The sequence below is a fragment of the Nymphalis io genome, chromosome 17 (genome assembly GCF_905147045.1).
Source record: "Nymphalis io chromosome 17, ilAglIoxx1.1, whole genome shotgun sequence".
In the NCBI taxonomy this organism is placed as follows: Eukaryota; Metazoa; Arthropoda; class Insecta; order Lepidoptera; family Nymphalidae; genus Nymphalis; species Nymphalis io.
In genome coordinates, this window is record NC_065904.1 from 582,559 (window position 1) to 597,152 (window position 14,594).

At 31.6% G+C, this 14,594-nt stretch overlaps 1 protein-coding gene across 1 annotated transcript; it reads left to right on the forward strand.

Moving 5' to 3' along the window:
- The first annotated feature begins 3,885 nt into the window (after positions 1-3,885).
- LOC126774998 (uncharacterized) lies at positions 3,886-14,299 on the forward strand. The gene is made up of 3 exons (XM_050496705.1): positions 3,886-4,677; positions 11,095-11,325; positions 12,071-14,299. The coding sequence occupies exons 1-3, from the start codon at positions 3,910-3,912 to the stop codon at positions 12,251-12,253; spliced, it is 1,182 nt and encodes a 393-aa protein (XP_050352662.1). The 5' UTR covers positions 3,886-3,909; the 3' UTR covers positions 12,254-14,299.
- The last annotated feature ends 295 nt before the right edge of the window (positions 14,300-14,594 follow it).

The following is a 14,594-nucleotide window of genomic DNA, read 5'->3' on the forward strand; positions in this document are numbered from 1 at the left end:
TTTGTTTATCCCTTGGGTAATTGTCATCCTCACTTGGAGTGAGAGATACGAGCTTCACGTTTAATGAAATGGAAAAATAGACATATTTGCAATTTAATGAAAGCAGAGCTACGATGCCACACAACATAAGGACACACAAATTAAACTTATGACACTCCTCTTTTTGCATCAGTAGTTAAATGCAATTCTATATTGTTATTTATTTCATTAAAATATAAACATTTCTTAGATTAGTTTAGTAAAATAACATTAGTTTTTAATTGAAGTTTGAAATGAAATGAATTGCAGATATATAATTTAAACTCCATTTTTATTTGCTTTATTTATTATTCCTAATACTTATTATAAAGTCAATGCCTGAATAATACCATGGCAAATGTGTAGAAACAGTAAATAATTTACTTAAAAACTGGAAATGCACAACAAATAAAACCAAGCTTAGGAATTTCGTGTCAGCTTAAAACATCCCTCGAGAATTGGTTTCTGTAATATCCGTATTTCGATTTCGACATTAGTTATTGTATTATTGTTAATATTAGTCTTTGTTTATTCAACTTCATACTGTTAACGTATTTATTGCCACTGATCTAATTGACATAGACCTTACACATAGCCTTGAGGACTGTCAGTAACTTATGAAAGATATCGAGATGAGATTAGACAGACAGAAAAGACAATTTTTAGTACTTTTTATAGTTTTTACATAATTACTAGCAATTATATACATTAGGAAAAAAATAATGACATTAAACAGTTGCAAATAAGGTGTCATTCAATGTCATGTCAATTATCTATATACATACATAATCCTTTGATTATAATCTGCAAATCGATCGAATTAAATATAATCAGACGAACAATACAAACATATATATATATATATATATATCAATAAGCAATAATTTTGAGCGATAAGAGTAATGTTGTTTACTTATTGTTATCACTGAGTCACGTCTAAATCAATAACAAATTATAATATTTTACCCGCCTTTCTTTGTTGTATATATATGTATATATGCATGCTCGGTGGTAGGGCCTGCAATCTGCAATTTGCAATCCCGTCTGGGTGGGTAGCATCCGCTCATCAGATATTCTACCGCCAAGAAATATTTAGTTTTGTTGTGTTCTAGTTGGAAATATAAGGGAGCCAGTGAAACTTTGCACAGGGCACATAACATCTTAGTTCTCAAGGAATGGTTAATATTTCTTCCATGTTTATGGGCGATGGTATATATATATCGAATAAATCTAACAAATCCATAATGAACACTACATATTTTATTTAAAATCTCGAACAATCTGTTAGGAATAATATAAAAAATAATAAAAATTGTCAATGATTTCAACTTGATATTTTTTATTGACAGTCAGCCTCAAGGTTGCGCGTGAGCAAGGTCTGTGTCTGTTAACTCGGTGACAATAAATACGTAATAGTATATAGGTGTATATACAAAGACTAAAGACCGATTATAAAAATAATACACAACCATGTTTTGTTGATCAAAATCAAAATTTTTTATTTATCTTTACCCCTGAAATTTATATCGGGTATGTACATATATTCTCGCTGTTAAGTACAATTACATGTCCTTTAACGAAAGTGTCTCAGCAATCGAATAGATTTTAAGAAATCCGAAAAGACAAACAGACGTAACTCATATATTTACAATATTGATATAATTAAGTATCTTGTATGTAAGTATGATAAGTAGATTGATTTTTGAGGTGACGTCATAGTAAAAGAGCCGTTTCAAGTTTAAATATGATGTCATTGTCATTGATAAATAATTTTATCGGAAACAGTTGGACAATAATTTTACATTAAAAATATATTCTTCATTAATTTTATACACTCATCTCAAAAATTAAAAGTTAATATATGAATCTGTTGTAATTTATCTAAAAGATATCTCATAGCGACAAGAGGGCCTTTTGTAAATATATTTATTTTATTTCTGTTTATATCTTTATGCAAGAAATAATATTTGTATTGTATTGTGACCTATTAGGTATTTATATTTATGTGCAACAGATGTATATACACGTTAAGAAATCTTAATATGTACATACATCTATTGCACAACATGTACAAGCCACTTTGACGTGATTAGTGGTAAGTATAGAAGTATTACAACTTGTTATAAGTACAATTTAAGTTTCAATATCGTAATGATTCTGGTGGCGCAATCGATCTATCCATCACCCAGATACTAGCGTGGCGAGGTGGATACGCTCTGGTGCGGCGGTGCATTGAGAAAAAAATCAATGGGCGTCCTCGATTTCTACGTGGTTTAAACTTATATCAGCTCTTGAACTGGTATATAGGAATACAATAAGAATATAGTTAAATCAATATTATACAAAGATTACTAGACAGATTAAGAAGTAGTGTTAATAGAATTCGTGTGCATCAGACTGACTGTACAAAGCGACATATCAGTCTTAAAATATTACCAGAATTACCGTACCTATTTAGTACTATTCAATTACTTTGTATAAATATTTGGCACCTTTTATTATCAAAGAAATAAAATTTATGGAATGGCAAGGCATTCTTAAATTTTATGAACTTAAGAAGGTGGCGGGTACCGGCTGGATGCAGAAGGCGGAGGACCGGGAGCTTTGGCGCACCTTGGGAGAGACCTATGTTCAGCAGTGGACTATGATTCACTGTTGATTAATTGATTAAAGACATTCTGACGTCAAGACAACCTGTTATTTTTAAATTAAATTGATTTTTGCTAATAAAGTCATCCATTTTAATTCACACATAGAATTCTCAGTCAAAATTACAATATCTGACATGAAAAACGTTTATCACTTAATTTAAATCCAAATTTGGTGATTTCGAATTGGTTTCCTAAATATTTTCTTACAAATTTCTGTTAGCTGAAAGATATTTCGGTTGCCGCTGAAGTCACAGTCGATCAAAACTTGTATCAAACTTGTATCATGGAACTATGATATATTTCTAAAATATGATAATTTGAATAAGTCATTAGTAATTTAAGATTAGTGTTTATTTTTAACATATACCTACATCAAAATAACCGTAAAAAATAATTACTAATACTAAAGAATAATGAACTTTGTGGTAGGACTTAGGGATGTGCAAGCCCGCTTGGGTAGGTACCACTCACTTATCACAAACTGTGTTTTGATTTGAAGGGCGAATGAGCGTAACTGCAGGTAAATATTTCTTACACCACTAATGTCTATGGAGGGCGATGGAGACCTCTTACCATCAGGTGGCCCATTTGTTCGTCAATCATAATATTAATGAGGCGTAAACTCACAGAACAAGATCGAAAATATTAATTATTACTAAAAATAAACATTCACTTTTATATTTTAGATAGATGAGTAGAATAAATAAATGAAAGTAAAATATATGCTTCAATTAAACAAATGTAAATTATAAATATCGACCCTCGTTTTTGATTTACTAAAAATCGAGGGGTCGATATTTATAATTTTTTAAGTAGCATATATTTTTAAACGGTTGGTTAACATATTTTCATAGTTAAAAAGGGGGACTACTTTTATTAAGCTGGTTAAGCTTTTAGTTAGGGTTCGCATTTAGTACGTCCATACTACATTATTAAATTGTTAAATGACGAATCACAAGTCATTGTAAGAGCCCACTTGAAAATAGTAACAAAGACCAATAAAAAATAAATCAATATACAATGATATCTCGACTTATTACAAAAAAATCAGCAAGCAATTTTATTTATCTATTAAGCGACTAAACGCGTCGTATTATGGACTTTATAACTAAGGTATTATAAATCAAAGCTTACGTACTAGCACTGAGTGGCTCGTGACGTTACGACTGTACTCCTATGAGATAACTGTCTTGATTGCCGGAATAGGTCACTAAAACCAGTTGTAAATTAAATCGGAAACATGGCGGACGCAGAGCAAACGTTACGTGAATTTTTGGACAAAATATTAGATGAAAAAAATTACAAGCCGCAAGAAATTAATATTAAAGCAATATCGACTGATGGAGGAAATTATACATCAGTGCTGTTCCTTGTGAACGTCTCGTCTCCGAACCGAGAAGAGCTCAAACTCTTCGCGAAAGTTGCGACCGTGGGAGAAAACTTGCGAGTCCGAATGAACGCGGATTGGCTTTACGGAAATGAGAGGTTTGTTTACACTAAACTGGTTAAAATTTACAAAGACTTAGAAGACGAATTGAACATACCAAATGAACACAAATATTTAATTCCCAAATTTTACGGCTGTAAAGAGGATAAAGGTAAAGAAACAGTCGTGTTAGAGAATTTAACTGAGAGTGGTTATAAGACTTTTGATAGATTCAAATCAATGGATTGGGAACACGCTTGCGCTGGTGTTGAGAATTTAGCTAAGTTCCATGCATTATCATTCGCTTTCGCGAAGTATCGTCCTGAGGAATTTGATGAACTCACACACGATTTGAAATTTAAGATTGGTAATGAGGAAACTCTCGCAGACGAGGTGACGAAAGAGGTGTGGATGAAAATGATCAAGGGTTCATTAGAAGTTTTAAAAGAAGAGCAGAGAGAAGCTGTGGGGCGCTTTCTAGTTGAAAGTCAGAATAATTTTGTCAAATATAATAATCCAATTGGTAATCCGGTTATAGTGCACGGAGATTATAGATTGAGTAACCTTCTATTCAGGAAACAGGTGAGAACAATAATAACTTGCGTTGTATAATTTATACCTTATATTATTGATCATCAGTTCTCTTATTGAGTACGAGCTACATATTGCGTCTTGTTTTTGCTCGCTTAGGAAAAGTGATAAAGTTATAAGAATTAGTGTTCACACAGTGATCGGAATTCGACCACAATCATAATTGAAAATTTGAGAAATATAAATTAATTTGTATGTTTCGAACACTTTTTATCTATTTTTATTTCCAAAATGTTTTCATTGATAAACTTGAAGCTCGACAATAATTATTAAACATATAAAATCGGTTGATAAACAGAAAAGAAAAAGGTACATTACTGTCTTGTCTCTGTATATGTATATATAGATTCTTGCGAACTTGTTTACATATAAAAAATATCCTCGAATTGGCAACATTATTAAAATTACAAGGTATGAAATTAAATATAAATAATTAATAAATGAAGGTCAATCGTTAAGTATGCACCAACACTGGCGTAAATGGATTGGACAGTATTGGTTTAGAATACTAATATATTTTTAATATACATGCCTTATTATATACTCATAATTTAAATAACGATTTTATCTTGCTTGTAAAAGCGTAGGTATGTAACTATCGTATATTTGATTATATAACAGTATTTTAAAAAAACCATGACAAAACGTTATTATAATTAACGTACATAACGTTAATTATAATAACGTTTTAATAATAATTTACAAACTCAACATCAAATAAATATTCTTACTTTATACTTTATTGTACACCACAAAGAAAAAAAAATACAAAACATGGATACAGCCTAAATAAAAGAAGCATAACTCATAGGATATGAGGTAGGTGGTGCTGTGATAATAAATAAAATAATATTAATCTATAATTAAAACAAACTAATTATTAAATGTAAATATAAAATACACATATTATATATCAATAAATAAATAATATTATCAATACATATAATATTACAAGTATATAGTATAATAACATACTATATACAATAAGAACGAATAAAAACGATAAGTCAAACATAACAAGAAAAAGAATTGAAAATACAAAAAATAATAAACATAAAAGAAATTATTGGTGATAAGGCATTCAAGACAAAAATGATCTTTTACTGGTTTTTTAAAAATATTATTGATTTGGCCTCCCGAATATTTAAAGGAAGGTCGTTCCAGAGCCTTATAGCCTGAACTGTAAAAGAATTATTATAAAAAGATGACTTATGTTCAGGCACCCTTAACATCTCTTCACAGAACTTCTATCTTCTTATTTATTTGATTATTTTATATTTATTTTTATTTGGGAACATTAAGAAGAGACTACACAATTATCATTAGGGTTGTAATGTGTTGTAGATGTGAGCCCACGTTATAAGTATTGATCTAAAATCAAATTTATATTTAACTTACAATATCTCATTATGTTAATGTTTTAATTAGATTATTTGGTGAAGGACGAGCACAAGGGGTATACTATATTCAATGGCGGAATAATTAGTTAAGATAAACAAACCTTAGATTTATATTCCATGCGATTTGCTAATAGCTCTGCTATATTATACACTATTCGTTCTTGTTTAATATATCTTTATTTACAATACATCACTGTACCACTTAACAACTTGTATCCACTTCAATTTTACTTCTAAGTTACGATAACGACTTGGCGGACTGAATCCATAATGAATGCCATAAATTATTTTAGTTTTCGACCAATTATTGTGAGTTGTCTTACGAGTTTAAAGTTAAATTCAAATAACATTTAATTATAATAATATTTTGAACACTTACGGATCGTTCAGTACTAAATTTATATATAATTATACATATATATCTGAACAAAAGAGTAACAAGTTTATATTGATCGAAGATACTGGGTTCAAATACGGGCAAGGACAGTTGAGTTTTCATGTGCTTTACGTGTCAATGATTCATCTCGTGCTCGGTGGTGAAGTATTTAAAATTTTAAAATTGAAAAAGGAATCCTGTGTGTAGCTACAAACCCACATTAGATCAGCGTGGTGGATTGAAGGTCGAAAACTATGTCCTCAAAAGGAGGCCTTGGTCTAGTTATCTAGTCGTGGTACATTACTTGTTAGTTATTTGTTTACTAAAATATAATCTATCTTTATTCTACAAAGTTAACTTTTTGTATGTTGATGAAACGTATCAAGATAAAATAATAAATTGAGTATTTGATCACCATTAGGAATATTTTTAATTCCATGACATTGAAGAATTTCTGACTTTTTTCATTGAATGGGTAGGCGGACGAGCATTTGGGCCAACTGATGGTAAGTGGTCACCAACGCTCATAGATATTAGCTTTGTAAGAAATGTTAACCATCGCTTACATAGCCAATGTGCCACCAACCTTGGGAACTAAGATGTTATGTCCCTTGTTCCTGTAATTGCACTGGCTCAGTCACCTTTCAAACTAGAACACAACGATATCAAGTACTGTTTTGCGGTAGAATATCTGATGAGGAGGTGGTATCTACCCAGACGACCTTGCACAGAGCCCCACCACCATTAGAAGGCGACTCAGGGACTATTCTAGAAACTGTTCAGATCTCCGAGATTGTAACCAAGATGTTTTTAACAACAACCTTGTTCTGAAGTCGCGGTGACCTTTATTGTTAAAAAAAACACGCGTTTCTCCGTATTCTTTAATGGGTAGATTAACTTATAGCTTTGTTTCATGTAATCGTTTGTTTATTTTTTTGTTGTCAGTGATAAAGTTTATTATCGAAATTAATATTTAGTGTACCCGCTTCATTGTTGCGTTTTTCTATAATGATCGTATCACTAGATATGAAAAATTAGCAAGTCAGAATGACTGTTATAAAATACATGATCAAAAATATTAATTGTATAATGTAATTCACACTTGTTTCAAATTTGGATTACGCATACCTGTTTCAAAAACATGAAATTAGTTTCCGCCCGGCTTGTCACACAGGTGTTAGGTCTGACAACGTGTAAGCGAAATTTCATAATAATTGGTTGAATAGTTAAGACCTTAAAGCGTAACAAACAAACTCACTTTCATATTTATAATATTAGTTCAATTTCAATTCGTTACTTAAGGATTAAAGTAATGTTAGTAATGTTTATAAGTACAAATAATCCGCTATAGAATAGCTTGCAAAACTAAGCTAAATAATAATTCATTCTCATAAAACTATAGTACATTAAAATATTCAAACAATACAATGAAAAAATAAATTCACAAGGTAAACAAACCGTTTTAAAACCATTATTAGTAGCCCACACATTTTGTACACATGTAGTAATTACCTTAATCAAAGTGCCGCCAACATCGCCACACACGTTTCGCCTGCCACTGCTCGCGTTTGCGTACTCGCCTTTAGTTTGTAAATATGGAGAGGTAGGATCATCTCACCCGTAAAAGTGTTGCCGAAACGTATGAAATAAAGGTTCCATAAACTGCAAGAATGACGCTATTGCTGTAGCTAGCGGGTATAACTTGTAACGTACATTTATGCGTTTATTAACTGGGTTTTACAAATTTGATTAACAGAATTTGAAATAGAGCTTTTTGAAGGCTTAGCTACTATCTTAAATACCGTTTCTTCAAATGTCACCCTCTAGCTCAGCGACACTCAACCTTTTCTTTATAAGGGCCACAAACAGTGTTAGTCATGGTGTCGCGGGCTGCAAACAAAAAATATTTAGGTAATGATTTCTTAGGTTTCAGGATTGTTACAAATTAAATAACTATGAACGGATTTATCACGAAAATTTAACTTTTTTTTATAAATTCCTGACGTTTCAAACACTGCAGTTTCCGTGGTCACAAGAAGTTGTTTAATGATTTAGGTGTTAAAAAAATTGAAATTGAATATAGTTAAGGATAAAGTAAGCCAGTGGGCGGGCCAACTGCAAAAGCCCGGCTGGCCGCAGGTTGAATACCGCTTCCCTAGCTCCTACAGCGCCACATAATACATACCTACATACAATGTTGTGTTGTGTGTGTATACACACACAAATATGCCTTTCCCTAACGCTACACTTCATAGTTTGGTATACTAGTCAGTGTAAATTGTGCAACCTTTCTCATCTCTACCTTTAAAATGTTGATATAGATTATGTGGTACCGGAAACTTCTAGAAAATTTATAAGATCAATCATAGATACGAGTTTACTAACTTGCTATCAATGCAAACATATCGTGTTTACCTTTCTTATAAATGTATGCTCCTTTTGACATATATGTTATAAATTCTAAGCCTTCTAAATACAATAGTGGAAGGTGTAACACGAGTATGTCATTAGTATTATTTTCCACCGTCGGAAATAGTACATAATTCAAACGTAAAATTGTTAACTTAGATTTATATATTATTCTCGGGTCTATGTCTCGTTCTCGTGGATACCTATAAGCTGCAGATTCCAAGGCGCTTGGTCGGGCCTATAAAAAAGTAACCAGGTTTTTCAGTTAATATATTATATGAGTAGTAGCCTGGAATTGCCAGTCAGTTCTATACCTCGGCAGGCATGTTAAACCGTTAGTCTTGTGCCTGTATACTTTTAATCGTGTCGGGTTATCGTTCCATTGTATTTGTGAAGGAATTGACAGTGCAAGCACCTGTGTTTGCGTACACGGCTGAACTATAATGTCTCCTGCGGGGTTTTCTGGTATTGAGGAATTATAAGAGAAGAGAGTCATAAGACTACTGGTGGTAGGGCTTTGTGCAAGCTCGTCTAGGTAGGTAGCACCCACTCATCAGATATTCTACCGCAAAACAGCAGTACTTGTTATTGTTGTGTTCCGGTTTGAAGGGTGAGTGAGCCAGTGTAATTACAGGCATAAGGGACATAAAATCTTAGTTCCCAAGGTTGGTGGCACATTGGCTATGTAAGCGATGGTTGACATTTCTTACAATGCCAATTTCTAAGGGCGTTTGGTGACCACTTACCATCAGGTGGCCCATATGCTCGTCCGCCTAAACAAGAAACGTTTTGCGGACAATAGAATTGTCTATTGAAACTCTAGTATCTGTCGTCTTCATATATTTACCTAACAACGCGTAAACGCCACTATTATTATTTAGAAGCTAGGATATTAACAATTATCATGAGGTTTCAATATTATCTTGCAAGTGTGCGCTTGCCGCGTGCTAAGACAGACTGACTACAAACAATATCAACATAAATTGTGTTCTTATCTGCAATTATACAAGCGATCACTTTTAATTTAAAAACAAAACAGTTTTAATAGTAGGTACTGGTATTCAAGTTAGTAAAAGCCTGTAAATGTCCCACTGCTGGGCTAAGGCCTCCTCTCCGTTTTAAATAGAAGGATTCACCTTACTGCCACGTGTCTTCAAAGCGTTGGTGGATCCACATTTGGAAGATTTTCATCAGACAGAATATGCAGGTATCTCACGACGTTTTCCTTCCCAGCACGAGACGAAATTATGCAGATAAAAATTCAGCGATGCTGACACAGATTTGAACCCTGCGTCTTCGATTAAGATTCAAGTTCTAGCCACTGTGCCATCTCAGTTCTCACTTGTATTTGATTATAACAATGTTTTTGTTTATAGTTTTGAATAATAGGTACTTGTGTTTTGTTCAATGATAAAAAACTGCAAGGTGAATTGATGGCCGCGCAACACAATTTGAACATTAAATTATTGAAAATCGTTTTCATGGTTTGGTTTATTTTTTATTGCTTTATTGAATATTCATTTTTCAATAACTGTTATGTATTAATTTAATACAAGCGTGTAAGGACCAATACGTAATTTTATGTCATAATTTAAATTGCATAACGTACGATTTTTTCTTTGTTATCTAAAAGAATTTATACAAAATGTAATATTTTGGATATGCGTGAGCCGGTCAGACATCAACTTCCAACGTACGATAGATAAATTACGCATTGTTGTATACGTACTTATACACAATTATATATGCGAAACTGCGACAACGACGTTATAGCGAAATTACTATAATAGTCACCAAATCGGCCGTAATGGTTGCAACAATGGCCGCGCGGCATTGAGAACCATTCACCGTATCCATCTTTCGTAAAATTGAAATCAGTTTTATTTGAACCAACATTTAAATGTTTATATTTCGTCATATTTAGGTGAATGATTTTTTATTCATTATGCTTTTGTTATAAATTAGTTATAGTTTATCATTTCTGCCCCCAAACGGTAAAACAATTGACAATAGGTTACTGGAAACAGACATTTTACTCACATCGTTGGTTTAATAAAATCAAGACATTTATTAAGCTAATCTAGTTTATTTTATTTATAATATTAACGTGAATTATTATACAAACATGTGAAAATACTAAACACAAATAGTTATTGATATTGAATATTTTATGTTGGTTTTATGATATAAAAAATAATTAAACAATATGTATCAAATTTTCAGGATGACACACTTAAAGCTATTTCTGTTGATTACCAAACCGTCTACGCCGGGACTCCGGTTTGTGACCTCATTTATTTCATCATATTGGGTTCAGATGAAGAGTTCAGAAAGCAATACTATGATAAATTATTGGATCACTATTATACAAATCTAGAAGAAGCGTTGAAGAGGTTTGCTGTGGATCCATTAGAGGTTTATCCAAGGACGAAATTTAACAGTGATTTAAAAACGGTAACCATATACTTATAAACTTCTTTCTGATTTAGTTATTTACTACTTGCTTCTTGAAGCTTAATCGCTTGACCTAATTTTTTTATTTTAAAAGTGGTCTTATACTTGCTCAGCGTGTTGTAGTGAAACAGAACAAACATATATTATAAGTATTTGTCAATAAAATACAGTAACAATTATTTATTTTTTCTTTTATATTTAATATTACTATGTTTATTTAATCATATAGTAATTTATTTTATCGTTCAGTTTTCTATTTCTATGTAAAATATATATAAGTATAAATATATTAATGTTTGAAGTTAAATTTTGTTGGTAGCAACTTTTTATATTCATTGTTGATGTTGTATATGCAAAGGACAATCATACAGCGTATCAAGGTTAAATGTACTTATACAGCAATCGTTTAGTAATTAGTCGATGGAATATTTTACTTAAAATAAAATTGGTGGTAAGGCTTCGTGCAAACTCGTGAATGAGCGAGTGTAGTTCCCAAGGTTTCCCAGTGTAGTTTACAATGCCTATGTATATGGGCGATGGTGGACATTTACCATCAGGTTTCCCATTTGCTTGTCCGCCTACATATTTTATAAAGATAATCAAAATAAATAATCAAGAAAGTCAAAATTAGTTTTTTTGACATTGTGAGAAGTATTCTGTTTTATAAAATAATATTTTTATGCTTAAAACATTATAATATTTATGAATTTATGTGTACTGCGACTGATTGGTTTTTAATTTCTAGATGATGCCATATGCCGTGCTGATAGGTGTGACGATACTCCCAGTGGTGACCGTTGAAGCCGCATCTGCGCCTAAAGTAGATGGCGACGCTGATGTCAGCGATTTCGTAATGGCGCCCAATGAATTATTCGCCGAGAGATTCCGTGGAATTATAAATGATTGTTTTAAATGGGGCGTCATTTAAACGAGAACATTACAAATACGGTATTTAAATTTGTGTTACAATTTTTTAAATTTAAATCGTGTTATAATTACCGATTAGTTATGGAATTATTTCCAACTTTTGACAACGTACTGGTGGAATTGCAGCCAAATACTAGCAAAGTACTTTAAAACTTGGTTTTGCACCCTGATATTTTACATACATCTCTTGTTAGGTACGTATATAATATACATATGTTATTTAGGTACTATTGAATGTTATACCTATGTGGCATAGTTCATGATGCAGACATAACATATATTTTTATTATTATTATTTTCAACATTATTATTTGTAGATTTTGTACTAAAATATTTGTTTGTTATTCTTTGTTTAGACTTATTATTTTGTTATTACTCCGTGCCTGGAATACCTGTTTTGTCCTATAGTCCTGTGTGGTATGTAAAAGAATAGGGTGTATACGGGTGTATGGTGCTTTGGCCTCAGTTTCCATATTTATTGAACTATCCATCTCGACTATGCAAGAGAAATAATCGAAGTTCATCCGCTTAATTATTTTAAATATTATGATATAATAAGCATCGAGCCCAACGATTTATCCGTGCTGTGTTTAAACGCAATGTTGTAATATCTGCTGATGCAATTTGCAATATGTTAAGGCAACTTTTATAATATAAATTTATTCTATTTATTTAAGCAATAAAACGATTGTATATAGGTAAGATGCAGTTGAAAAAGTAAGATGTGTCATTGCGCACTATTACTAAAGAAAAGTGCGGTCGATAGATCTAAATAAGTGATACTCAACCTTTTTATAGAGACCATAAACACGTGTTGCTAATGTGTCGCGGGCCGCAAACAAAAAAGATATATTTGGATAATGATTTGATACAAATTAAATTGAACAACGATGAACGGATTTAACGCGTATATTTTAATATTTTTTTTATCATTTCATAACGTTTCAAACACTGCAGTGCCCATGGCCATAAGCAGTTGTTTAATTCTAATTATTAAGGTGTTAATGAACATTTGAAATTTAAAATAGTTGAAAGTAATTTTTTTTATAGAATAGGAAGGTGGACGAGCATATGGGCCACCTGATGGTAAGTGGTCACCAACGCCCATAGACATTGGCATTGTAAGAAATGTTGACCATCGCTTACATTACTAATGCGCAACCAATCTTGGGAACTAAGATGTTATGTCCCTTGTGCCTGTAATAACATCAATTGGGCCAACCACAAAACCCGGCGGGCAGGTTGAGTACCACTAATCTAGATCCACGATTCAGTAATTTGTACCTATATAAGAATGAATCACATTTAACTTTATCCGTTTGTATGTATGAGTCAAATCTTACAAGCGAACGCTAAATCAGTTTTCGGTTACAATACAATCCACTATATTAAATTTTATTCGTATTTAAATAGAAGCTATTTTTTGCCTTATATATTTTCAGTCTTTATAAAAGTAAAGATTAATTTTGTAATCAAGCGCTATTTAATATCTTTTATAAAATAATTCTCTTACATCCTGTAAACATGTATTATATTATTTTGTTATTTAACGACTCAAATAGACCGATGAAATAATAAATAACAACGAGATAACATCTGAATTTTTTAACGTATGTGTTTTGACTTAATTAAATTTATAAGATAGCCTATAGAATATAAGTATGCGCTAATACAAGATTTACTATTTTACTCACTATTAAAATTTACCGAAACAGTTTCGTTTTATTTTCATTATATGTTTGATGCAACATTTAAAGAAAGAAAATAATAATAAAGGACATCAATGTCTGTACCCTACTAACTAAATTATTTTTTAATAAATTAGGCAGTTTGAAAGCAGTCCTTGCTAGAGTCGATAGGGAAGATGGTTATTTTTTAAAGTATAAATAAATATAAGGTAGTAGACTTCTATTTATAAATAGAAGTCACTTGATATATTAGCCATTTTTGGAAAATTATTTCCTAGCGCATTAAAACGTGGGATAAAATAATTGTATGTATTTTTATCATGTACCATTTATTAGAAATAAAATATATATAAAAAGGAGGTGTATGAGAGTTTTTTTGCAAGTCATTTCCTAAGTATGAAAAAGAGAATAAACCTTTTGTCCAGAAGGTCTTTATTTGTTCAAGCAGAACTAACTTATCACCACAACTTAAGGTTAAAGAGGAGGACAAAGCCGGAGTAGGTTAAACTCAAATATTGGAGAGATGTCAACTATGTATTTCTTGAGATGTTATAATAAAACTGGTTTTAAACTAGTGTAGTGGTTACATATATATTTAGTGGTATAGTTACTTATAAATCTAAGGTGCTTCAAGTATAATACATATGTATATCA